Source organism: Monodon monoceros, unplaced genomic scaffold, assembly GCF_005190385.1.
Source record: "Monodon monoceros isolate NGI ecotype Baffin Bay Population unplaced genomic scaffold, NGI_Narwhal_1 Super_Scaffold_13, whole genome shotgun sequence".
NCBI lineage: Eukaryota > Metazoa > Chordata > Mammalia > Artiodactyla > Monodontidae > Monodon > Monodon monoceros.
Window position 1 is genome coordinate 84,256,058 of NW_021703769.1, and position 25,740 is coordinate 84,281,797.

Genomic DNA, 25,740 nt, shown 5'->3' on the forward strand with positions numbered 1-25,740 from the left:
CTGTCAGATGGAGCGTCTGCGTTTCGTGCAGGGAATGACGTTGCCAAGGGCCCTGGGCCTGGCTGCGTGGTGGGCAGGCAGCTGGCGGGGCCGGGCTGAGGCTGGCAGGTGGCCACCATGGGCCTGCTCGGAGCCCTTCACTGTGTGCCGGGTTCCCGGGACCCCAGGCCGTTGCTGGCAGGCAGTATGCAGAGTGGTGGGGAAGATGCATGGAGTCCTGCTAGCTCCAGGACGGGCCCCGTTGGCCCAGGGCTGGGACTGCCATGGCCAGTGGGCACTCACAGCTCCCCCTTCCTCTCACCTCAGGAGTCAGAATGCCAATTTCCAGAATCCCCGCTGTGAGAACACCCCTCTCATCGGGCGCGAGTCCCCGCCGCCTTCAGTAAGTCTTAGGGCCGGAGGGTGGGTAGGGGCCCCGCCCCGCCGCCTCGTGTCTGCTGTGGTCTTCACAGGCAGTGCAGGCCCTGCACGCAGCCCCGAGCCTTCAGTGCCAGGGCTGAGTGTGGGTCCCAGCCAGGGCTCTCAGGCAGGCATCTGGCCTGTGTAGACGGGGCTGGGTGAGCTCACAAGCTCCTGCGAGGGCCCTTGCATCTCTTCCCACCCCAGCCCTGCTTCCTCTTCTTTTCCTTCCTCAACTTCCTGGACTCAACCCAGGTCTCGTCTCCTGGCTCTTCCATCTGTGCCTGGTGTCCCCTCTGGTCTTGGGAATGAGACACAGAAAGGGGACAGGGTGGGAAAGGAGCTTGTAGACAGGCCGGGGCCCCTGGAGGGCTTCCTGGAGGTGGTGGGCCTCAGGGAACAGGGCTAGAGAGGCTGAGGGCCACCTTGCTTCAGAAATACCCGCCTGCGCGTGGGGCGGCCCCGTCATGCCCTGCAGCACAGAGCAGGCCTGGGGTGCCCTGGCCCAGGCTGTGCGGGTTCTCAGGCCGTGTCATGCTCGGGCCACCCTCCTGTCGGCACTCTGGTCTGCACGCAAGGCCTGCTGTGGGCCGGCCCGCACCCTGGCGTTGAGGCCGCCCTCTCTCTCTCTTTTTCCTGCACTCCCACCCCGGGCCCTCCTAGCGCTATCTGGCTGCCCTGGACTCTGGCGGCCACACGGGTTGGCAGTTTAAGCCCATGAGCAGCGCCTGACCGCTGTGGTGGCTGTGTCCTGAGTGACAGGTACTGACCCACCTGGGTCCCCTGCCCTGCACCGCCTGCGCACCCACACCTCCGTGCCTCACACCCTTTGCTCACCGCTAGCCCATCGCCAGCGCTGGCTCATCAGACAGGTCCCAGCGCTGTCTTGGCTCAGCGCCCACGGGGCCAGCTTGCGGCAGTGCAGGTGGGTGGGCTTTGTGGCCCCTAGCCCAGCCACAGAGACCCTGGCCCTGGGCTGTCACCCTCGCATCAGGGGCAGTGAGCCCCTGCACAGAGCCCCCTCCTCACCCCTGGCCCAGCTGCAGCTGGCCCCTGCCCATCTGTCACCTCCCAGCGAGCCGGCCACCCAAACCCGTCTGCGCGTGCACGCCTGTGCCTGGCACCCTGGGGTGCGGCCAGCAGGCCCGGCCCTCGAAGGGCCGCCCCACGTGTCTGGAAGTGCACACAGCTGCGTGCAGAGGGGCACACAAGCCGCTGCGGTCCTCACACCGCGCCGCGTGCCTGCTCGGGCTCGTCAGCGGTCTGGGCTGCTGCCCACCGTCCCCCAGCCCGTGCTGCACGTCCCTGGAATGACATGGCTCCCAGTGCCCGCCCATCCTCCTCCCAGCTCGCCTTCGTGGCTGCTGACGGGCGCTCACAGCCTTCCCCCTTCCAGGAGTCCCGGGAGGGCTCTCGGGGCCCAGGGGAGATCGTCTGTCCTGATGCGCGCACTGCGGTGTGTGGCCTCGGGTTCGGAGCCCCCAGGGATTGCTGGGGGCATGTGGCTGCAGGGTCAGCCTGCCAGGCTCCTTCCCGCTGGCAACCTCGGCACGTGCCTTGGCTTTTGTCCCCCGGACGGGCGTGTGGCCCCTTGCACACTGCTTGGTTTTAGCACATGTCTCTTCCACGTGTGTTCGTTGTGAGCACACGTGCACATGCATGTGTATCGAGTGAGGCCTTCATGCTTCAGGTTGGACAAGAGTGGCCGAGATGTGCTGGCTGTCCCCGTCCCCAGCTGCCTTTGTCCCTGCGTCCGTGACCCACAAGGAACCCCCAGTTTGGTTCCCATCTGAGTGGGTGGCAGCATCACCCCAGCCTGAGGGGCCTTGGTGGCTTGGGGTCTTCCCCTGGGGTGATGGGGCAGAGCCGCTGTGGAGGCTTCTCACTCCTGTGACCCTTGGGCACAGCCTGAGCCCACACACTCCTCCTGGCCGCCCAGCCAGGATCCCGCAGGGGGAGGAGGACCCGTGCCGGGTGCAGTGGGGAGCCTCCAAGCTCTGGTTCTTGCCGGGGCAGAGTGCTGCCTGGCCTGATGCCACACGCCCAAGTCGGGAGCAGGGGCTGCTGTGCTCATCTCACTGGGAGAGGACGCTGGTCCCCGTCCGGAGCCTGGGGAGTGGGCGGCCAGACCTCTGCCCCCCGGGGCTGTCACTGCCCCCAGCCCCGGCCAGGGCTCAGGAGTCCAGGCCCTGGACCAGCTGGCCCCTCCCAGAGCCCCTTCTCCCAGGGCTCTGTCAGCTGTGCCGCCATGTGGTCCTGCCCCATCCCACCCCGGGGTGCTCCGGCACACCCCATGGAGGCCCTGCCCTGCTGTGCCCAGTGCCCGCTGACCACCTGCCCCCTCCCCTTGTCTCCCTGCAGTACACTTCCAGCATGAGAGCCAAGTACCTCGCCACGAGCCAGCCTCGCCCCAACTCCAGCAGCAGCGGGCACTAGACCGCCCGACAGCCACCCGCCCCACGTGCCAATCGCCCCACTCCTCCCCGGGCCGGCCTTGCCGCTTACACCCGCGGCTGCCTGCCGCGCCCTCCGCACCCACCCCGGGCCTGCTGCCGGCGCGCTGCGGCCACTCGCCCCTCCTCCCCTTCCTGCAGGGGCGTGGAGATGCCCGGCAGGCTCCTGCTGGTGGCGACGCAGGGGCTCTGGGCCCGCACCCTCTCCTTGGCTCACACGCCTGGACACCTGGGGGTGCTGCCAGCGACGCCTGGGCCCTCCTGGCCCCCAGCCCCGTGCCCCTCTGCCTCCGAGGATTCGGGGATTTGCAGAGCCCTGCGCTGGGCCAGATGTGTCGTGCTGGTGCTGTCCCTGCGGACCCCTGCCGTCTCCTCGCCTGGCAGCTGCCCCGCCCCATCCCTCCCACAGCTCTGATGCTTCTCTGCTCCTTCGATGCTTCTGTGCCTCACCTCTTAGTTCATAGGCCGCGCGGTGCTCCCTGTGTGCTGGGCATCTGGAGGGACGGCCGTGTGGACCCACCGCCTGCTTGTCTCCCACACGTGGAGACCCTCTTGTGGCGCCTTCACGTGCCTCTGCAGCATCTATAACTCTTTCCTCCCCTCGCCCCCCACCCCACCCCACCCCAGGCTCTGCATCGGGTCCCCACTTTCTCTGCTTCCCTCCCAGCAGCGCTCTCTCCCTCAGCACCCACCCCGCCTGTGGCACCCAGCCCTCCCCGGCGGCAGGAGACAGCAGGTGCCATGCGGAGCCCAGGCTGCTCATCGAGTGCTGGCCGCCCTCTTGGTGCCAAGACCCCTCCCCCACCCCAGAGGCTTGACAGCTTCATCCGGTTCATTTCTTGCACTAACCACATTTGTCATCTCTAGGGCAGGCGGGGTGGCGGGCCGAGTGGCACCCCCTTTTCGGTTCCCTTTCCATCCAGGACAGGCACAGTGTCCCAGAGCCGGCTGGGGGGCCGGACCCGAGCTGGCTGTGAATGTGCCCTTGGCCCCTGCCGCCCCTCTTGGGACTAACCACTGACCTCACTCCAGCCTCCGAGAGAAAGCACCCCTGGCCAACCCAAAGCCCGCGAGTGTGACGCTGAGTCCAGGCCGGAGTTGAGTCCCAGGATAGCCAGCTGGGAGTCGGGCTGGAGAAGGTGTTTCTTCTCGTGGTGCTGCTGGGGGGTGTCGAAGACCGAGAGGCAGCCCAAGGGCCTGGAGACCCCTCCCTGGGCAGGTGCTGCGCCAGGGGACCGTGTCCTCAGGAATGAATGTCCCTTGGGCTGTAGGACTGAGGTCCCTGTGGCCTCAGTCTCCCTACCTGTGAAGCGGGAACAAGGCTTCCCTAAGGTGCTTTTGGCTTAGTGTACAATGTTTGCTGTGTTTCCTGCCGCAGGTGGGGGTGCTACCCCCAAATCAAGTTGGAAAGTCCCCTGCCAGTCCCAGCCCTGCCCAGCCAGCCTGAAGCAAGAGAGGCCAGGTGCAGCCTCTGCCCTGTGTCAGTCCAGGGGCAGCAGAGAGCCACTTGGCAGCCACACGAGGGCCCAGGCCGGGGCAGATAGCAGCTGGCCCGGCAGTTTACAGACATGGGGGGCTCTTTCTCCCAGAGCGGCAGGGCACCCCTTCCCCAGGGTGGCCTGGAAGAGGCCGCCTTCCTCTGTGATCCCTTCTTTGTGCTGGTATCTGGGACCAAAAGCATGGGTGGGCCTGGGACTAGGTCACATCTCCCCCGCTCCTGGGGCAGCCTCTGCCCTGGACGGGGTTGGGGGAGTGAGTAGGCAAACACGGGGGTGCTCCAGGTGGGCCTAAGGGCCCGCAGCCTCGCATCTGAGCCTTTGCACACGGCCAAACCTCACTGAAAGGCACCTTGTGCTCCAGGCCCCCCACTGTACACACACACACACACACACACACGCACACACATATACATACATATGGCGGTACCACAGCCCAACCGACAAGTTTTTCTGGGCTCCACCGCCTGGGCGGAGCATTCCTGCGCGGCCTCGGATCAGAGGGGAGGCGTCGGGCTGTGCTGCCTGCGGCGCCGCTCGGAAGCACAAACGGCCGCCCGGCCCGCGAGGCCGAAATGTGAATGTACGTAGCGTGAGAGCCGGGCGCCGGGCACCTGCGCCGCTCGGAGCCCCTCCGTGCGTGCGTCGTGTGCGTGTCTGCCCGCCCATCTGTGACTCCGCCCAGTTCCTTCTGCTCACTGAGGCGGAAGAAAGGAAAACGGGGGAGGTTAAAAGGGGTGCAAGACCAAGCGTCGGTCCTGGAGGGGGAGCGCATCTCGCCCTTGGTTTTCTTTTTGCTGTTTTAGGTTTTCAGACCGTTTCCTAACCCGTCCCGTCCCGGTGACTTACCCTCATCCGCTCCCACCCCTGCACCTGTGGTTCTTGCCCCTCGCAGGCCCTGCAGCATCTTGGGCAGTGGTCCTCTACCACGTGGATGGGAGGGAGACGCCCCGAGGCCCCTGACGGGCTAGGCGGGCAGAAGGGGTTCCAGTCCGGTCGCTCGCCGATGGGGCTCCTGGTGCAGGCGCACGCTTCCCCCAGCTCCCCTGGCCTGGTGTGGTAGGGCCTGATTGGAAGCCCTGATCCTATATACCCCTCCACGCCCACCCCATCTCACTATGCAATCCCAGTCCAAGCTCCATTCCCTCCCTACCCCAGGACCCCCGCCCAGGCCGGGAGGGGTGCGGGGGTGACAGCCCTAAATGGGGGGACGAGCGGGGACCAGGGCCTCTTGGGCGGGCTTTTTTTTTTTTTTTTTTAACCATAATGGTTGTGTGCCGCACCACTTTATACTTGTTACATATAATATATCTCTCGAAGTAATTTTGTTAAGACTTCCCCTCCCAGGTTTCTCTCCTGGCCCTTGCATCCCACCCACAAGGTGATTTAGCGTCCCGAGCGGGGAACTGAGGCCTGAACCGCTTGGCATTCTCCAACTTCCGTAGGGCCATGGCTGTATGTTGCTGTCGCTGTGTTTCTGGGTTTTTTTGTTTTTGTTTTTTTAACTGGGTTTGGGGTTTGATTTTTATTTCTCTGGGGGCTTTATTTTTCTTGGCAAATACTAAAAATCTCGTCAATGTAATTTCTGTGGTTTCTATTCAGCTTGGGTTTCATGTTTTAAAATAAACAAATTTTAAAAAACAGGCCTCTTTCCCTGAGTTGTTTTGGCTCCCGCCCAAGTCTGTGGGCAGGGCGGCCACGTGCCGGGAGCCACTAGAGCCTGGGAGACCCTGATGGGCGGGGTCTCGCGGGAGAGGGGGCCTGACGGGGCGGGGCCTGGTGGGCGGGGCGGGGCGGGGCGTCAGGTGTGCAGAGCGGCTGGCGCTGGGAGCGGTGGTCTCGACGGCTTGAAAGCCTCATTTGCAATCTGGGCTTGCGCTGGAGGGGCCTGAGGAGACGCGGATTGCTGTGATGAGGGCCCCGTCTCTGGCCAGCAGGAGAGGTGACAGACCTGGCCCTGGGCAGGGCTGTCGGAGCGGGTCAGAGAGGCCAAACGGGAGGATGGTGTGTCTCCAGGAGGAGCATCTCCTGAGTCCCCACTGTAACCCCAGGCGGGGTTCCCAGTGCTTCCCCGGGCGCCTCGCTGCCCACTGGCCTCGCTGGAGTCCTTACCAGTGGTCTGAGCAGAAACTCAACCGCCGCCTGCCGAGGTAGAGGGATCATTATTGTTCTCATTTGAGAAGCGGGCTGGGGAAGGCGCCGTGTCGTCGGAGGCCACATAGCCCAGCACATCACCCTGGGTGGCAGGAGAACCCGTGGAATGGGGGGAGGCACGTTTGCCCAGGAGAGTGTTTGTCTTGCATGCCAGGTGCACAGGTGGGCGAGGGAGCTGCGAGGCCCGGTGGAAGACACCAGGCTCCCATGGCATTGCTGGCGCTGAGGTTCCTGGCTCTCGGCGCTATGAGTGCCTGGGTTGGCGGGGGCACAGGGCGGAGCTTCTGCCTCCAGCACACACCAGCAGCCTGGTCCAGTGGTTTGCGTTTTGACTTGGCTTCTGGGGAAGGGGGCCCAGGATACATAAGCTCTGATGGGGGGATGCTAAGCACCCAGGAGTGGAGGCATCTGGGGCTCCGTGCTTCTGCGGTGCCATGTGGGGACAGCATGAATTGTCTCTCGTCTTAGGTTTAGCTGCCAAGCAGAAAAATCGTGCTATAGCTGGAGGGGGCGTGGCCCAGAGAAGTGTGTGTGTGTGTGTGTGTGTGTGTGTGTGTGTGTTTAAGGTGGGGAAATAACAGCATGCTGTGAAGGCTGATGGTAATGGTCCCGTAAGCAGAGGAAATGGCTGCAGCAGGGAAGACGAAGAGTTCGTTGGGGGAGTGATGTTCCTGAATCACCAGGAGGGGCTGGGACCTAGGTCACAGTGGAGGGGCCGGCCATAAACAGGACTGCCGTCCCTCCTGCTGGCCCGGTGATGAGAGCATACGTGCGGCTTGGGGCTGGGGTGGCAGAAGGTCTTATGAAGTAGAGAGGAGGCTGGAGAGGAAGCGGGGTGCCATGGGAGAGCCAGGGGCAGGGGCAGTGGGCCTCCCCAAGGGCCCCTGAGGCGCTTGGTCTGGAACTCAGGTGAGACTCACCAGGTGGGAAGGCAGTCCCTCCAGCCACCCAGGTGTGGGTAGTGAGCAGGAAGAGGGCCGGATGCAACAGGTCAGAGACTACGGGCTTGGCCAAGAGAAGATGTGGAAGCGAGAGAGGCCAAGGGAGGTGAAGGCGACTTCAAGGGCATGACTGGACCCTGGGATTTCAGCCAGGGGAGGACAAGCCCTTGAGGGATGAGGGATCTGGGGTCCAGTGGGGGTCAGGAAATCGGAGGGAGTGAGCTGGAAAGATAGGAGGTGGAGGCAGAGTGGGATGCCATGGGGTAGGCAAAGTGTGAGGAGTGACTGTGGAGGGGCAACCAAGGCGGGGGCGGGGCAGGTTGTTGGGGGGCAGGTTGAGGGGATGCCAAGGGTGTGGAAAGGGTCACTGACACCCAGTCACCAGGAGCAGTGTGGGAGAAAGTGGCCCCCAGGACGAGGGGGCCTGTGGATACCCACATGGGGGAAGGGACAGCGGATGTTGTGATCCTGTTGGGGGAGGGGCCGGGGGCCGGGGAGAAGGGTCTGCAAGTGGCCGCAGGAGCATCTCCAGGAGTGAGGTGTGAGGAGGGCAGATGCCCGGCAGGGGGCACTGAGTCCGCAGAGGACGAGAGGCTACGGGCAGGGCCGGACGGACCCTGTTGGAAGACCCACCTGGAGTCCTAGATGGGCTGGGGCAGCCCAGGAATCTGCGTTCCCAGCAAGTTCCCAGTGACCGCCGGCTGCTGATCTGGGGCTCAGCTGTGACTACCACGTTCAAACAGGAAGTGAGCGATCACTTGGCAAGGATCTGGGGATTTCACTGGGATGAGCCAGGAGGAGATGTGGCCAGCCCTGCATCAGAGCCAGGGGACAGGACAGTGACATGGGTGGCCTGGGGTGGCCTGCAGCATCCAGCTCAAGCCTGCCTCTTGACATCACACATACCGCACCAACAAAATATTGGTAATAACCAATAGATTCCAAATATTGGTAATATACCAACTATTGGTAATAACCAAAGATTCATGATGTGAACTTTTAAGAGCAAGCAAGGGGCTGCAGAGACGGTCTCCCCTCCCTGTCACTCGGGGGCTGCACCCCTAGATCCGTGTCGGGGTCCCGGGAAAGGTGGATTCGGGCTGGGAGAGGAATCACCAGCTCTGGCCACCAGGCGGTGCCCAAAGACTATGGTGGGTTATACATGGCGCGGTGGGCCCCTGAGGCCTGGGCAGGGGCAGTAGGGGGCATATGCGGAGCGAAGCAGCCACAGCTCTGAGCCCCCAAATTCAGCAACCTCCAGGGGCCAAGACGAGGAGCCCCCTGGGCCCTGGGCCCCTCCTAGCGCTGGACCACTTAAGTGCCTTCTGTGTGCCCAGCCCTAGGCTCAGAAAGGACTTGGGTAAGGGGTCACCTCCAAGAACATTTGGCAAAGTTGGGCCTGAGGTGGCAGCAGGACCGGCCAGTTGGTCTGGCAGACGAAAAGATGAGGCTGGCACTGGTTTCCCCCCGCACCACTTCCGCTCTGACCCCAGACCCAGAGAGGGCAGGACTGGCTGAAGCCTCCAGCAGGTCAGGCCTCTCGAACCATGGATGGAGCCTATGGAAAGCTCCACAGTGGTTGCAACAGGTGGAGGAGGGTCGTGGAGACCCAAGTCTGTAGGCCGTCCTGTCTCCCAGCCCCCCAGGCATGCTGACAAGTCCCACCTCTGCACCTTTGCCCAGGTTGTGCCAAGACCTGGAACATCTTCCTCTCCCCACTCTGCTTCCCACTCCAGCTCAGATGTGCCTCTTCGGGGGAAGTTGGCTGTGATGGCCCAGCTGAAGTGAAGTTCGTTTAAACTGAGCAGGGAGGGACCCCACCCTGGCACCCTTCTCAGCCCCTCCAAGACCTGGCTCAGCCGCTGCTCTGGCCAGCTACCCCGGCACTCACCCGCGGGCAGCAGGGTAGCTGGGGGGCGGGGGGGGGTGCCCAGCAGCCCCAGTGGTTGCGCTTTTACTTTTTATTTTTGAAAGCCCACAAGTGATGGGCAGTTTGGGAGGGCCAGAGTGGGGGATATGGAGCCCCTCAAGCCAGCCAGGACCCTCCCCAACCAGCCACTAGCCCAGCGTGTGGTTGAGGGGCGCTGACGCCACCAGAGAATGAGGCATGGCTGCCCCCAGTCGTGCCTGCAGAAGGGAGGTCACCTCTTCTGCTCCGTGACTCATCTTGGGGCGGGGGGAGAGCACCCCCTGCACACCCCTGAGGGCAGCGGATGGAAGACGTCAGGCTGCCCGGTTCCTATAAGGCCTCCTGGACCTGCTTCCCCTTCTGAGGAGGGAGAACTTCCCTCCTCCCTCAGCTTCTTGTGTAAGAGGAAAGGGCCGAGGTGCCGCTAGTCTGTGGCCCTCTGTGACCCCTGCAGGCCCAGAGCACTGGGGACTCAGCGCCGCTTACATTTATCCCCTTTTCTCAGGTGGAGGTCGAGGCTCCAGGAGGGGCGGGGCTTGCCCCCCAACCCTGGGCTCCTCTGCTCTGCTGTCCCCCTGCTCGGTGCCCCCAACCCATGCGGGAACAGCTTGGACTAACTGTGACCTACCGATGGCCCCAACTCTGATGCAGACTCCACCTGCCCCGGGGTCCCGCCAGCTCTGTGCAGAGGCGATGCCAGCTGCTGGAGGAGGGGCACTGGGGCCTGGGCTCCACACGCTGCCAGGGCAAAGGCTCCTGTGACTCACGCTGGCAGGAAGGAGGCCCATGGCCTCTGCCCACAGGTGGCAGCAGTGGTGCTGTGAGCCCCTCTCCCCTGCCATGCCCCCACCCAGCCTGGCACACAGTGGGTGCTGAGGGGAGTCTGGGGGTGTCCCCCAGACAGGGGTCAGTGTGATGGTGAGGGGCCCTCTCTCCCTCCCACTGTCCCAGTCACTGCCACACCCCCAGGGCAGCTGCTCTGGAAACCGTGCTGCTGACTCAGGGCCATGCAAGGTCCAGCTGGGGTCAGGCCCTGGCCAGTTGCTCCCCAGGACAGGGCAGGCACCAGCAAGGGCTGTGAGGGAGGGGTCCTCTCCAGCCTGTTGGGGGCGCTGAGTATGTGACTGGACCGGGAGGGGCTGGCATTCTGCCCCCAGCTCAGGGGTGGGAAGTGAGGCGCTCTTCAAACCACTCTGTCTGCTTTCTGATGTGTGGACAGGGCTAAGCATGGAGCAGTGGGGAGCGAGGAGGTCATAGGGAACAAGGAGCCCCAGGTCCTAGCAAGTACCCACGGGGGTGGGGCTGGGGCAGCTGGAGGCAGGGAGGGGAGAGGGGGAGGGGGAGGTGCAGGGGGAGGGTGTGTGTGTCCAGGCTCAGTTTGAGGAAGAGGAACTGAGGGCCGCCCCAGGCTGCCTGGGAGGGTGGGAGGAGGGGATTCCCCAGCTGAGGCCAGAGCAGCCCCTCCCCGCTCCTGCCATCACAAAGCCTTGATTTGAGGAAGGGCCAGAGGAGCTGCTTTCTGTAGAAAACAGGGCAGAGACCCGTCCAGGGTCAACAGGCTCCTGGGACCCGTCCAGGGTCAACAGGCTCCTGGGACCCGTCCAGGGTCAACAGCATGGGGTGGTGGTGAGGCCAGGATCCAAGGTCAGCCTGATCTCGGAGTTTGAGCTCTTCACCAGCCCGGCTGCCTGACCTTGGACATCACATCACCTGCTCCGAGCCTCAGTTTCCCCATCTGCAAAATGGGGCAAGAATGTGGCCTCTACGGGCTTGTGACAGAGATGAAGCTGGGTAAGGAGGTCCCAGGTCAAGCCACAGCCACCCCCTGTCCTCCTGAAGGGAGGGCTGGACCCTCTGGCAGCTGTCCAGGGGCAGGCCAGCACAGATCAGGGCTACAGAGTCTTAGAGCTGCTTGTCGGAGTGAGACCTGTACATCCAGAGGTCTCCCCTATGTCCGAGGGTGCCCTGGGCTGGTCATGCCTCTCAGGTACCTGGAAGTTGCTATTTAGATCCCAAGTTCCCTTCCCACAATAGCTGGCTTGGAGGTCTCTACACACCTCCCCCACACGAGTGCAAACAAGCCCCCAGCCCCCCTGGTGCAGCTTCCATGAACCTGCAGCTCAGGCCCAACTTCCAGCTGAGACCAGGATGCCCATGTTGCCCCAAAGAGCATCTTTATTCGCGGCAAAGGACGTCACCATAGCAACACACTTCAATTCCCTGAGAACTTTTCCCTTATCGTTCACTTTCCTAGCTATGTCTTTGCAGAAGGAAACACAGAAGACAGAACACACCTCACTGGTCAGGTGCGCCGAGCTGGGCTGGTAGGAGACAGGTTCTGTGCAGGAGGTGGGCAGGGAGAGGCCAGATACCACGACATATAAATACATAGAGTGTTAGACATTTCCATCAGCTTTAAGAACAAAGATTATCCCAAGTTTGGCTTCTGCTTTTTCTGATCCACAGAAAAGATAAAATAGCGCCCTCCCCAACCCCCCGAAAACACAGACAAAAACACCCTACTTTGTACCCACCCCCTTTCGAAAAAGAAGCACAGTAAAAAATACTGTCACAATATTTACAGACACACCCACTATGGGTGACTTTCTCTCCACTTCGGAGAGGAGATAAGATCCTCAGCTGACTCCCCGTCACAAAGGGAAGATGGCTAAGAGAGCGGGGAAGACCCCTGCCCGGGATGGTGCCGTTCCCCAGGTACCCAGGCCAAAGCTCAGTAGGAGGAGGGGACTCGGGCCACACCCCCCAAACCCAGCTTTCTCGCAGCACTGAGCAGGGTGAGTTGTCCTGGGGACTCTAAGGAGCCAGGATCCCAGGGGGGCAGGCGCCTGCAGCGCTGGGCCCGCGCTCGGCAGGAGGGAAAGGCACCTGCACATCGCTGCAGAGCAGCCCCTGGTCCCCATGCTGCCCAAAGACCCCAGAATGATAATAAACCTGCCCTCAGAGTGGCCTCTGACTTACAAATCCTTCTGGGGTGGAGCATGGAAAGACAGACAGGTGGTGCCTTGCCTGTTCCTCGGCAGAGCAGAGCTGCCCAGCAGTCTGCTACACGGATGGGCACACAGTACACACACACACACACACGCACAGCCCTGGGGGAGCCTCGAATGCCAAGGCCAGGGCGGCACAACAGAGGTCCCCGGGCCCTTTGGATACCAGGGGTGCCCGGGGACAGGGTTTCAGCCATAGCTGCTAGAAGATGGCAGTGTGGGGACACCAGGGTGTGTCCGGATACAGGTGGCAGTGGATGGAGCGGAACCTGTGGGGACAGAGTGGGGGGCTGGTCCGTGTGGGGTGCGGGTACTGAGCTCCCAGCACCGGGGGCCCTCTTGCACCCAAGCAGGCTCCTGGTCGTACTCTTTCATCACGCTGCTTAGCTGCGGCAGACCCCAAGGGACCCTAGGTGAGCCCCGCCCCCATCTGGGCCTCAGTTTCCTCACCTGGATGGGTCGGCCTCCACTGAGAAGGGCCCCTTAATGTGGACAGCATTCCGCTTGTTTTCAAACATGCCGTAGCTCAAGGTCACCTGCAGGGGGAGGGACACAGTGACGCTGGGAGGGGTGCCAATACCACCCCACCCTGCCCCTTCCCTCCTCTCCCAGCCGCTCTCCTCCGTCCCCATCCCTTCCTGGGCTGCTAGGCAGCGCACCTGCTCGTGGAGCTCGGAGGTGGGGACCTGCTGCAGGTTCTCCAGGTGGGAGTGGAAGAGCCCACTGCGGATGAGGGGCACGCCCAGCAGAGCCTCCACGATGTAGCCGATGGTGCAGTCGTCCGGCAGCCGGATCCGCTCGGCCGTGCTCATGAAGTGGCCTCCGCTGTGGGAGGGCCGGAGTGAGCCGAGGCGGGAGCTGGGCAGGAGCCCACCAGGCAGTGTCACCCTGGCCGGGCCCAAGAAGGAGGTGCACATGCCCGGCCTGTGTCCCTAACGGGCTCTCTCGCTGGCAGCCCCCCACCTCCCTGAGCCCCAGGACAGCCCCCTCCTCCGTACCAGCCAGATGATTCTCTGTGAGTTGGGGGTTACCGGACGCAGGAAGGGGTCCTGCCCAACCTGGGTGCTGACCACCCTGGTGGCTGTGGGCAGTGGTGGGACGACTCACCCTGCCAGTACACGTGAGGTTGGGGACACTGGTGCTGGGAAGATGAGTCAAGCCAGGCCCCAGCGGGGGGACCTTGCGACCTGGGGCGCCCACTCACCTGGCCCGGGGCGCCCACTCACCTGGCCCAAGGCGCCCACTCACCTGGCCCGGGGCGCCCACTCACCTGGCCCAAGGCGCCCACTCACCTGGCCCGGGGCGCCCACTCACCTGGCCCAAGGCGCCCACTCACCTGGCCCAAGGCGCCCACTCACCTGGCCCGGGGCGCCCACTCACCTGGCCCAAGGGCTCATCTTCAGGCCCAGCCCCCGGCTGATGCAGAAGCCAGCCCCGCCGGTGGCAAACCAAAAGTGGACGGGCCGCTGCGGGAGGGGGCACATGGTGAGGCTCCCAGACCCTGCCCCCAGGCTGCAGGGACGCCTCCAGCCCCTCCCCCGCAGGCCTGTGTGGGCGGAACACTCACCACCCTGCTCTCGCTGACCCTCTCTGTGGCCTGGATGGGCCTGTCCAGGCTGGGCTTGCCGAGGTAGATGTCCTGCGTGTGCGGGTAGCTGGCCAGCAGCTTCAGCAAGGCCCGCACGTTCACGTAGTTATCGTCGTCCACGTGGCAGAACCACCTGCGGGGAGGCAGGGCCGTCAGGGGGGGCGCGCGGGGGGCGGGGACTGCCGGGGCGGGAGCCAGCCCGAGGAGGGGACGCTCCCGGGCCCCAGCCGAAGGCCAGCACTCACTTCCTCCCCGATTCGACGAAGCGGTCATACTCCACGGCCATCTTGCAGGACAGCGCCTGGCGGCTGTGGGCAGCCGAGCAGTTAGTATTGACCACGTTGCCTGCGGACGAGGGGAGGGGCTGTGAGTGGGTCCAAGATGGTTCAGCGAGGGCGGCCTGGCCCAGGGTCACACAGCAAGCCCCGTGAGAGCAGAGCAAGAGAGGGTGGGTGGCAGTCTGTCTCGAGGCGCCCTGGGTTCAAGCCGTGCCTACGATGGCCTCCCCCTCAACCCCTCCCTCGAGCAGGACCCAGGCCCGGCGATCTCACCCCCCAGCCCAACCCCCTCCTAGGGGCCCCGCCCCGCCCCGCCCCGCCCCTGCCCATTCAGGCGGCTTTTTCCCAGCACCAGCCACCTGTTGCCGCCACACCAGCTCAAAGGGCCCCGGGCGCTGAAAGGGCCTCATTTGCATGAGAATTGGGCGGGGGGGGGCGAGTGGTGGGGCGGAGCGTTGAGCAAACCCCTTGAGTAAACTGCCATCCCAGGCCCGTGGCCTCGGTGACCTCTCCAGAAGGGAGGGTTTCCTCTGGGCGGGAGCCCCCCCGAGCCTCCCCACGTCCAGGGCTCACCCGTGCGCCTGGCCAGGGCTTCATCTTCCCCGTCCGTGAAAATGTACGTCTGCAGGGAGAAATACGGCCTTGAACAGGCAGCTCTGTGCCCCGGCCACCGTGGGGTCCAGGGCTGGGCACCCTGCGGCTTCACAGGGATCCTGCAGTCACACCCATGCCCCACCTTTGAGCCTCAATTTCCCCACATGCAGAGTGGGGCTCAAGTGCCTACCCTGAGTGGAAGTGGGCTGGGGGCCCAGGAAGACCCCACCCCCTACCACCCCACCCCCTACCTCGACAGCTGGGCCCAAGGTCAGCCGGCAGCTGCACCGGCACGAGCCAGGTGCGGTGCCCCGCCCACCCGCCAGGTAACCGGCTCCGGCTGTCCTGCACACCTGGCGGGGCACACACCCTTACTGACACAGTGCCCAGCCTGTGGGAGGGGCGGAGGGTGGGGGGGGCAGGCGGAGGAGGTCCGCTTTGGGAAGCCAAGTCTCAATCAGTCGGGGACAAAGGCCTCCGCTGGGCGGCCGCCAAGCACTGGCGAACAAAGGGCCCGGAGGGAGGATGAATCACCAGGCGTTGTCCGCCAGCTTTGTCCTGGGCCGCGCTGTGAGGGGAACTCGGCCGCGTTAAGCGGGAGTGGCCGCACAGCCCATTACCATACAGCTGGCCTGGTTAACTGGGCCGGGCTGGGCACAAGGTCCGGCGGGCTGGGGTGTGGCCACAGCCCTGCAGTCCTCCGGGCTGGGCCCTCAACACCGGGGCCTCCCTCGCACCCCTGGCTGCGTGACCAGCCAGTGCAGCCGGTCACCTTCTCTGAGCCAAAGCAGCCTCCAGGGTTCTAAGGAGACACGGTCCGCAGGGTTGAGGCGGGAAACCTCACGTGCCCCAGCGCAGGAATCAGTGCCCCCAGCATCCATGCAGCCTAGCAGCCCCGCCTGCTGCATGCCCTGCTCAAGGCCACATCAGGGCTCCACCTGTGCCAGCACGGGGCCACCCCTGCCGGGATCGCTCCGCGGAAGAGGTGGGGGGCAACGGGGAGGGGCCAGGAGCTGCCAGCGCCCGCCTGGGCCCGTCGGCACACGGGGAGGAATGTTCCTTTACCTCTGCCCGGCCCGCCCAGCGCGTGCCGCCCAGCACACCCAGGCGTGGCTGAGTGCAAAGCCCAGGCCCGGTGGAGGGTGCTGGGAGCACAGGCAGCGGGAGACCCCCCACCTCCGTGCCCACCAGGCCTCGGTTTCCTTCTGTGTACAAACGGGTGCAAGGGAGGGGCCGGCATGTGCAGGCCTGGCATACAGCACGAACCCAGCGACCTGGCGCACTCACCTGCAGTGCCCACCCTCAACTGGCAGCTCCAGCTCCTTGCCCAGCCTGAGCCCAGACCCGGGCACACTCTCAGTGAGGTCACAAGCTGGCTGGGCCTAGAGAGAGCTAAGGGAGGTGGCAGGCTCCTTCTACACCCTCTCCACGCACGCACCCCCTCCTTCCAGAGCAGACACCCCAGGGCAGCCCGCACGCACAGACTCGCATCCAGCGCCCCGGCCCCGCCAGCATCTCAGCCCAGGAATGCCGTGGGAGGACGAGGCCGGCCCGTGCAGACCCGCCGTTGCCGCCACTGGATTAAAAGGAAAATGCTTTCTTAATGAGATCAAGGGAGGCCTAGTTCTCCCGAGCGCTTGGTGGTGCCCTAAAAACCCAGCCCAAGGCTACGGAGATTAAAGTCACCTTTGTTCAGAGGGGAGTGCTTGGAGGCGTGAGGTGTGGCGTGTGCGGGTGCCGGACCTCCGGTCTCCCCACATCAGAGCAATCAGGAGGGGAGGGGATGGGCTGCCCGGTCGCGGGCCTCACCCACTGCTCAGAGCCTCATTTTCCGCCCTCTGTGCAATGGGCGGAACCAGAGCTCAAGGGTGCCCAGGGCAGGGTGCTCCGACGCATTCTCTTCTTTCATCTCCCTAATGGCCCTGGGAGGAGGGCACCATTACGACCCGAGTGTACAAGTGGGGAAACTGAGGCCCAGAGAGGGGCAGCCCCCAGTCTGCGGTCACACCCCGGGGCAGAGGCTGTGCTGGTCCACCCCAGCCACGCCTTCCAGGGACCAAGACACACACCCCTCCCCCCCACCCACCCAGACCCCTCCCCACTTCCCCAGAAACGACAGGGCTGGAGGAGGAAGAGTTGGGCAGCGAGGGCCGCAGGGCTGGCTGTGGGTGGGCGGGGGGACACCCACAGGAAGCGGCATTGTTCCTGGAGCTGCGATTCAAAGAAACACAGGATGCCAAGCTCTCCCCCCAACAATTGTGGCTGCCGCGGTGGCAGCCGCTGCAGCCTGGCCCACTCCGGGAGGGATGGGGGAGGAAAGTGTGGGCCAAAGGCCCAGCCCCTCATCCTGGACTTCAAGGCCCGCCACAGTGTGGTCTCTATTGTCCACCCCCACCCAAGTCACTGCAGTTGCTGGAAGTTTCTTGCACACCCCCCATGCTTGTGCTCGAGATGCCCAATTGCCCTTTCAGGGCATTTTCTTCTCTCAGTCTAGCTCAAATGGCACCTCCTCCAGGAAGTCCCTCCCTCCCCAACACGGGTCAGATGCCCACTTTCAGCTCACACAGCCTCTCTGGGTTTCCCCCGCTGCGGCCCTGACTTCCTTGAGTCTCCCCCATCAGACTGGGTCTGAATCACCCCTCACAGGGCTGGGAAAGGAGGTCTCTCTGTTGAAACAGTTTCGAGGACCCCTCCCCCACAGGACACCGTAAGAGGGGTTCCTGCTTGCTGTGACACATGAACCGATTGTTGGGGACAGATTCGGCCTCTCCTGGGTGGGGGCCCTAGGGTGAGAAGGAAACCCAAGTGGCCCCTCAACGGGGAGCAAAGGGTCCAGGGGAGGGACGGCCTCCACCCCGACTCTGAGTACTCCCTGGGCTCATTCCCTACATCTCTAGGCTTTGCCAGTCCTCTTTTACGACACCCTACTGGAAGGGCAATGCTTTCCCTGTTTCAGAGATGAGGAAACTGAGGGTCAGAGAGGCCCTTGGTCTTGCCCAAGGTCACCTAGCTTGGCTGGGACTGGTACCTGAGACCCCCCTGACCATATTCCCTCCGCTGGAGAAAGCCCCCAAAGTCCAAGACGAGGGGTGCTCAGAGCTGGTGGCAGCCCAGAGGGGGCTGAACACTGCCAAAGGTCACAGCAGGGAGGCAGAGTCCTGGGGGATGGTGCCCCACAAGGGCTGTCACTCAGGGATGTGGGGGACCCCACAGGCCCTCATCGCCAGGCAACCTGAGTGGCCAGCACGCCGGCGGCGTTCCCATGGAGCACATAGCTGCACACAAGAGGCCGGACGCCTTTCTCCACTGGAGAAAGGGGCTTTGTTACCTTGCCCAAGCGGCCGGCGTGAGAGCCGCCCGGCGCTGGGAATCCTAACGGCCCAGCAGCCGAACAAAACCCACAGCCCCCGCTGCTCCCCCCGCTGGGCTGCTGAGCCCCTGCGAAAGGGACGCTGTGTTCCCAGGGCCCCCTCCCCACGCTTGGACCAGACAGGACCCTGCCCCCCCAGGCCCCATCAGGACCCCATCATGGCCCTGCCCCGAAACAGGGCTCAGCCAGGCCAGAAGGCCCCCAGACCTCGAGGGCTGACACAGGGAGGAAGCGGTGTGGGCTCTTCTCTGAGCCCCCAGCCTGGTCAAGGGTCCTTCACCCTCATCCCAGATACCCAGTTTGTCCCTTGAGTTTCCCAGGTCAGGGATATCCCCCCACCCCCCACCCCCACAGGGCTCACATTCTGCCCTCGTCCTGCCCCAACCCAGCCGTCCTGCTGCAGCCTGGAGGGAGATTTTCAAAGTGGGGTGTGTCTTTATTATGTGTGTGAGGAAGTCGATGCTCAGCTAGGATGTACTGAGCACAAGGTTCCAGGCTCCAGAGACTTCTGCACTGTGGAGAGAGGACCGCCGAACAGACTCTGAAACCCAGCGCTCTCTTTCTTTTGAGATGGACTCCCCAGGGCCCACTAACGCCCACCCCCAACTTGAGAATATTTTCTACAGTGACTTGTCCCATTGCAAAGACTGGGATGGGGATGCGCCTGGCCCTGAGCCCAGGGGTCCTAACCCCCCACTCCGCCTCTAAGGAAAGAGTCTTCTTCCCAGGGAAGGGCATGAGCCCAGGGTGACGCCCATGCAGAATCTGCCTTGGGGAGGTTTGGGGACAATAACGCCCCGTTAATGAGTTCCAGTGTTTGAGGGGCAAGAAGCATCACAGGGCACCAACCCCAGGCACTGGTGGCTGGTGTGGGGTCAGTGCAGGCCACCCAGGGCCCTGGAATTTGGCTGGGGATGGGTCCCCAGCACGCAATTCCACAACCGTATGGGGAGAGTGGCCCCACCAGGAAGACTGGACTGGAAGGGGGCAGACCGGCATCACTCCCCCTGATACTCCCAGTGGCTGTACAGAGGTGCAGCCTGGCGCCCATCGGATGCTGCCACCAGCTGGACAAGAGGGCACCTTCTCCCCTGCCCACTTGCCCAAGCTGCGGGGGCTCACCATCTCCTTGTGGCGCGAGATCCACGTCTCCAGCAGCAAGTCGAGGCGCGCGCGGTGAAACTTTTTGGTGGTCTTGACCGCGATGAAGACGTCGTGCGGCGTGAGTGGCTCGGCCGGGGGCCGCGGATGGCCGTCTGCGGGGCGGGGGACGCTGCCGGGCGGTGGGCCCGCGTCTCTACGAGAGCGGGTCAGCAGGCTGAAGTACTCGGACAGACTGTGCACCTCGCGGACTAGCACCCCGGGTGCCGCCGCCGCCTCCAGCCCAGGAGCTGGGGCCGCCCCCGAGGGGCCCGCCAGGCTGCGCAGCGCGCGCCGACCGCGCTCAGCGGGCACCGGGGGCGGCGGCGGGTCGGCCGTGAGCACCAACAGGCAGGCGAGCAGCGCGCCCGCCAGCGCCAGCAGCAGGCGACGGCCGCAGCGCTTGAGCATGGTGGGGTGGCGGCCGCACCGTGCGCCCAGCCCCGCGCGCCCTGCCCGGTGCGCCCTGCCCCTCACTCCGGCGCCGAGGATCTGGGGTCCCGCGGCAGGTCCAGCAATGCGCCGCCCGCGCCCCGCGCTCTTAAACCGCCCAAGCCTGGCTCCGCCCCCGGGGGCGGGGCCCTCCGTGAGGCCCCGCCTTCAGCACGAGCTCACTGGCTCCCGGGCCCTGGGGCGGGGCCTCTCCAGGTTGCCCCAGATGCTCTGCAGAGCCCACGTGGGGCCGCGGCGGGGGTCTGGGAACTGCCGAGCGGGCGTCTTGGGCTCCCGCCCCCGGTCCGCACGTGCACGCCCCGCCCCGCCCCGCCCGGATCGCCCCGGCGGGCAGCGGGGCGGCGTGGGGATGTAGGTCCGCCCCGCCCCAGTGGCCCTGAAGGGGAAACCCAGGCTGGCCAGCGCCGGCTGGAGATATACCCGGCGTCTGACATAAGGAGGGGCGCGCCCTCGGCGCTGTGACGGGGATTCTGGGACAGGGACTTCGGGCTCAATCGTCCCGCGGGGGACGTCCTTCCTTCCTCGCTCCACACTTCCCCTCCCCGAACCCGGCTTCCTGCCCTAGGGACGGCGCAGGCCTTGTAACAGGGCTGGTGCCTGGGTGGACCTGACCGCTCGGTCCAGAGTACCCTTTATTAATATCGAGGAGGTGATTAGCCACCTGAGCCACAGGTAGGGACACGAGGTTCCAGCGAGAAAGCACCTTACCAAATTCCATCCCTAGCCCGCGAGCTAATTTCCTCGTCTCTGCCCAACGTCGGAGGGCAGAGGATTGGTTCCCCGAAATCCTCGGGCGCCCCGTGGCGCCCCGAGAAGAAACCGAGATCGCCCCTCCCCGCGCGGGATGAAAGGCCGCCTTCTGTCCCATTTGGTCCCTCTGCTCTCGGGCCAGATGTGGCCCAGCTGTGCCCCCGCCCCGCCTCCCCGGCACACGGCGGCTCCCACCCCCGGCCCTTCCCACGGGCTGGGCCAGCCCACCGCACGAGCAGGGGCGGCAGGAATGTGCGCCGACAGCCTGGGTTGAGGGTTAGGGACGAGGGGCGAGGAAGTGGCCAAGGGCTCCCCGTGGCGAAATCAAAGTCTGAGTCGCCCGCCCGCAGCATCTTCCGGAAGCGCGGCTAGGGGCGGCTCTCCGCTTGGCTGCCTCCTTCCCCTCCCTCCTCAGTTCCTCCGCATCCCCTACTAAGGAGGCCCTAGGCGACCACCGCGGCTAAACTGGTCCCCCCCTTAGCGCTCACTCTGCCCGCTGGCCCGTTTTCTTCATAGCGCTTACCTCTGCTCGATGGCACCCCTTCATGGTCCCTTTCCCTCCACTTGAATGTCAACTGCGGAGAACAGGGCCTGGAACGTAGTAGGTGCTCTATAAAGACTTGCTGTGTAAATGTCTGGCCCGGGTTCCAGACTCTCGCCTGGCGCATTTGTTCTCAGGGCCCTGGGGCCCTACCCCTTGCCCCTCTGGGATGGGGTGCGGTGGAGGATGGGAGTTCCCAGGCCTCTTCCTGTACCCACCCCCAAGGTAATTAGCAGGCGCCACCTCAGGCAGGCAGATGCCTGAGCAGATGGTGCTAGCTGTGCCCAAGTGACAAGACTCCCATGGAGTCACCTCCTGCCATAAACCCCTCCCCCATCGGCCAGAGCCCCGCCTTGGAGCCTCTAGTCGGCTGGAGAGGTGGGGGTGGGCAGGTGGGAAATGGACCCGATGGTGGGGTGGGCCACTCCCAAACAGTCAGCTGAGCCCCAGCACAGCTCCAGCCTCCTGTCTGAAGGGTCTCTGTGCCCCATTTCCCTCGCCCTACCACCGATGCTTATCTATCCCATTTCTGGGCTATTTTGAGAGGGAGCCTCCTCCACGACTTTCCTCTCCACCCTGGTCTCCCTGCCCCCAGTCTACCTGCTCTATTGATTCTCCACTCAGAAACCACACAGCTTAATCAGACCCCCACGCCCCTGACACACACACACACACACACACACACACACACACACACACTCACAGGTCAAAATCTTTGATGGTTTCCCATGGCCCCTGAGTTCAAGTCCTAGCCTCGTGTCCACGTACCTCCCAAATGGGTCCCAGCTCCATTTCTTGCTACTCCCTGCAATGCCTCCCCATTCTCTAACAGCCCCCAAACCGTCAAGCCCCCAAATCTTTGCATGAACTGTGCCCATACCTACCGTCAGTGGCACCCATATTAAGTGGTACCCACTAGGTGCTGAGCATTCTGCAAGAGGTAGGAGGGACAGCAGCATGAAGCCATGCCACCCCATACTCCCACCTGAGGAGGTTCTGTGAGCCAACCCCTCCATGGCCCCTCCCCAAGGGGCGGGACCCCCTGCTCCGCACCCCAGAGCATCCCTGCTTTCTCCGACTCGTGCTCCCCGGTTCGTGCTACATAGTCCTGGCTGCTGTGCCTTTGACACACCAGACAGCAGATGTGATGTGCCCATTGTACAGAAAGCAAGTTGAGGCTCAAGAAGCACTGCTGCATTGTACTCGGGGAGCAAGGAGGAGGAACAACTGTAGAGAGGGGCAGTGGCCCAGCCTGGCAGGGGCACGGTGTAGAGGCCAGCAGGAGGTTTTCTGCACCTCTCTGCAGCCAGGCTTGGTGGGAGTCCGGGGACCTGGGTGTGAGTTCCTGTCTGGGAACAGCAGGACAAAGCTTTGCAGCATTCTTGTGGGGGCCATGGGCCTTGGCAAGAGTGATTCAATTTCTTTGCTGTCAGGAGAATGGAATTTCGTGGTGACTCCTTGAGGTCTGAAAACCGTAGGGGGGTGGCGGCCTAGCCACCCCCGCCCCCTTCCCTAGGCTCAGCTCCAGCCTGAGGCACTCCCCTCCCCTGCCCTCACCCTAGACCCAAAGGCTCCCTCCAGGGACCCATTGGACCAAACAGCTCTGAGGAGGGGGGGTGGTGAGAGGAGGAGGTGCTGGGCCCAGGACAGGAAATGGGGACCCAGGGAAGGAATGGGGAGGGCTGAGCAGGTTGGCAGGAAACCCCTTGAGGCCTTAGGGTCCTTGGGAAGGGGAGTCGGGGAGAGGCTGTGTCGGGGTCCTCCCCAGGTGTGGGACACAGCCCCGGGGCTGGGCCCTCTGGAGCCAGGCTACTTGCTTTCCAATCCCAGAGGGGCCACTTCTCAGCTTTATCACCTTGGACCTGGGACATTCCTCCTCTGAGCCTCAGTTTCACCACCCATAACACGAGGATGCCATTGTCGTTCATCTTTTAAGTTGCCTACGGGCAGTAAGTCAGCCGAGCAGGCGGTCTGGCCCTCTGGCTCGGGGACATGGGTGTGTGCACCTCTTGGGCGGCCGACCTCCGCTCAGCATGGCACGGCCCCTCCACCAGCCCCCGAGTGGGGCTCCTGGGCAGCCGGGTGGCAGAATGGCTTGAGAACTGCCGAACGAGGCTGGTTGGAGAGGTGGCCGAGGACAGGAGGCCCACATGACCAGCGAGGCCCCAGGGGACTCTCCTTGCCTCCCTGTCGGCTCAGAGGAGGTGTTGTGTGCCCGTCCGAGCTCAGGCCCCCTTTCCCGGCTGGGGCTCATTCTGGGGCCTCCCGCAAATGGAATCAGCCCCAGCGGGTTCTAGAAGCCCCTTCCCCACCGGCTCCTGGAGCCTTGGGGCTGGCCCCCCCTGCCTGTCTCTTTCCCGGGAAGATCCAGGAGACATAATGGGTGACCCATTAACTCGAAGCGGGTCATCCAAGGCAGTCCTGCTCGGTGTCCCGGGAACAGCCTTTCCCAACCCAGCAGCAGAGCCCAGAGAGGGAAGGAAGTCATGGTCCCCACCCCCACGAGGTGGTCGCCGGCAGGTGGAGCCGGGCAGGGGCCTCACGCTGCCCCACCTGACACAGACATGAGAAGCCTGTCCTCAAGGCTGCCATCAGGGTGTCCGAGGAAAAGTGACAGCGTGGGAGCCCCAGATGCCAGGGTGCCCACGGGCTTCCTAAGGGGCAGTGAGTGGCATGCCCGCGGTGGCCCAGAAGCTTCTGGACAAAGAGTCAGTGCTGGCAGAAGGCGAGGTAATGGAGAGGGCTTGGCTTAGAAGCTCAGCGCAGAAGGGAGGGGGCACAGCAGGCGACGGCAGCTGATCTGCATTACTGATGGTCTGGGTGGCAGTGCACCCGTGAGAACAGACAGCCTACAGCTGCAAATGAGCCCCCGGCCCAGTTCCCCCTGCCTGCCGGCTCGCTCTGCCTGGAGCCCCTCACCCCCGGCCCACGCTCTGTGTGGTCTTGGGCCAGTTCCCTTCTCTCTGTAGGTCTCAGGATTTTACAATCCTGAGATATCTGTAATAAGGATATAGCTGGTACCTGCCCCGTCCTGCCAACCCTGGGCTGGCTAGGGGCTGGTACTCTGCAGACGGATAGCACCAATGAGCACTGGTGGCCTCCGGCCCTTTGGCCTGAACCTTGGGGCCTGGTGTGGTCAGAGCAGCCAGGCCGACTTGGCCTGGATGGCTGAACAAGGCTTCGGGGAGTGTGGATGGACGGATGGATGAGGACATACAGAGACTCAAGAGAGCACTTCTTCCCCCCCCCAGCCCCCTCCCGCTCAGGGGAACATGGGTCTCAGAGTAAAAGGAGGCCTGGCAGGGCTGCCCACTGAACTCTGAGCTGGCAGTGGGGATGGGGCCTCAGGGCAGAGCTGACCCCCATGAAAATGACCGCATGCTATGTGTCTGCCCTACACTGGGAAATGGGCATTTCCCACTGTACCGCCTCAGGAAGGCCTCAGAAGGTCCCACTCAAACCATTGGTCTTACACGTGGGACACAGGGGTCCAGAGAGGGGAAAAAGGATGCCCTTGACCCCACGGGAAGGTCAGGGTGTCTCAGCCCCGGGACCAGGGTTTGCGCACACAGTGAGGGCGGCAGGCCTAGAGCTGGCAGCTGTGTTTCTTCCTGGTGGCTACGCTGGGGCCATCTGGGCCGCGGGGCTGGACGGAGCTAATCTGATTTGCAGCCCCCGGTGGCAGAGCCCCACCGCCAGAACCCATTACTGACGTCCTGCGGGGGCCAGACTCCCACCAGGAAGACACCGGAGCCCCTGTGCCCCAGCTGGCCCTCGTCTTCCCAAGAATGGCTAGCTTGTGCTGGGCAGGGCTGAGCCGTGGCTGTGCTGGTGCCTGCCAGGCTCCAGGCTCGATCCCCTGCCCCAGTCATGACCCTGTGCCCAAGTGGATGGGACCAGACCCCAGGAGCAGTGGGAGGAGGGGCTCCGGGCCGGATGGGGTAGCGGGGGTCAGAGTCTTGGCTCCCAGGGAGCCCCGCTTCCTGTGTGAGCCTGAACTTGCCTCTGTCTCCCTGACCTCAGGCCCCTCCTCCATCTGGAACATGGGATGGCGTTGTCCTCCCTGTTGCTCACCGGCATGGGGGAGGACGTGGCATCCCTTGATATTCTGGGCTGCCCTGGAAGCTTGGGGGGAGGTACACGCCCAGGAGCGGTAGTCACAGCCCCAGAGAGATAAGCCGCCACCGTGGACCCATCCACCCATCTGTCTGTCTGTCCATCCAGCTGTCCGTTCACCCACCCATCCAGTAGCATCCCTGGGCGCTTTCTCCATTCCCAGCTCTGGCTCCAGGGGAGTGTAGGAGGTGACTCAGACACAGCCCCTGGTTCCAGGGGGCTCACAGCCTCCTGGGGAGGATTCTTCCAGCACCCAGATGTTCCCCAAACAGGCAGAGGGTGGTAGGGGCTGGAAGATGGGTCAAGTCCAAGTGTGCCAGGGGCCTGGGCAAGGGAGAATCCACCTTGTGCCAGGGCTGGGGGTACAAGGCTTTAGGAGAGGCTTCCAGGAAAAGATGGTGACTGTCACCCTGTAGCTTGAAGGTTTGGGCAGGCGGAGGTGGATGGGAAGGCAGTCGGGGGTGACTGGAGAGGTTGTGTGTTTCGATGGGGGTGTGGGGAGAGCAGTAGTGAGAGTTGAGGCTGGAGAGGGGTGAACAGGAGCCTCAGG

At 63.9% G+C, this 25,740-nt stretch overlaps 2 protein-coding genes across 5 annotated transcripts in view; one reads left to right on the forward strand and one right to left on the reverse strand.

Annotated features, from left to right (window-relative positions):
* Positions 1–6,038, forward strand: part of TTYH3 (tweety family member 3) — a 28,674-nt gene extending 22,636 nt beyond the window's left edge. For 2 of the 4 annotated variants that reach the window (XM_029219915.1, XM_029219917.1), the window contains one exon: positions 307–6,038. In XM_029219915.1, the coding sequence (XP_029075748.1) occupies positions 307–547 (241 nt within the window). In that variant the 3' untranslated portion in view covers positions 548–6,038. The remainder of the gene's footprint in view (positions 1–306) is intronic. The other 2 variants (XM_029219918.1, XM_029219916.1) reach the window with 2 other exon arrangements.
* Positions 6,039–11,501: 5,463 nt separating this feature from the next.
* On the reverse strand, positions 11,502–19,805 carry LFNG (LFNG O-fucosylpeptide 3-beta-N-acetylglucosaminyltransferase). The gene is made up of 8 exons (XM_029221405.1): positions 19,313–19,805; positions 14,800–14,848; positions 14,194–14,293; positions 13,928–14,081; positions 13,741–13,826; positions 13,020–13,185; positions 12,811–12,896; positions 11,502–12,629 (listed from the first exon to the last, which is right to left on the reverse strand). The coding sequence occupies exons 1-8, from the start codon at positions 19,739–19,741 to the stop codon at positions 12,563–12,565; spliced, it is 1,137 nt and encodes a 378-aa protein (XP_029077238.1). The 5' UTR covers positions 19,742–19,805; the 3' UTR covers positions 11,502–12,562.
* Positions 19,806–25,740: the final 5,935 nt, after the last annotated feature.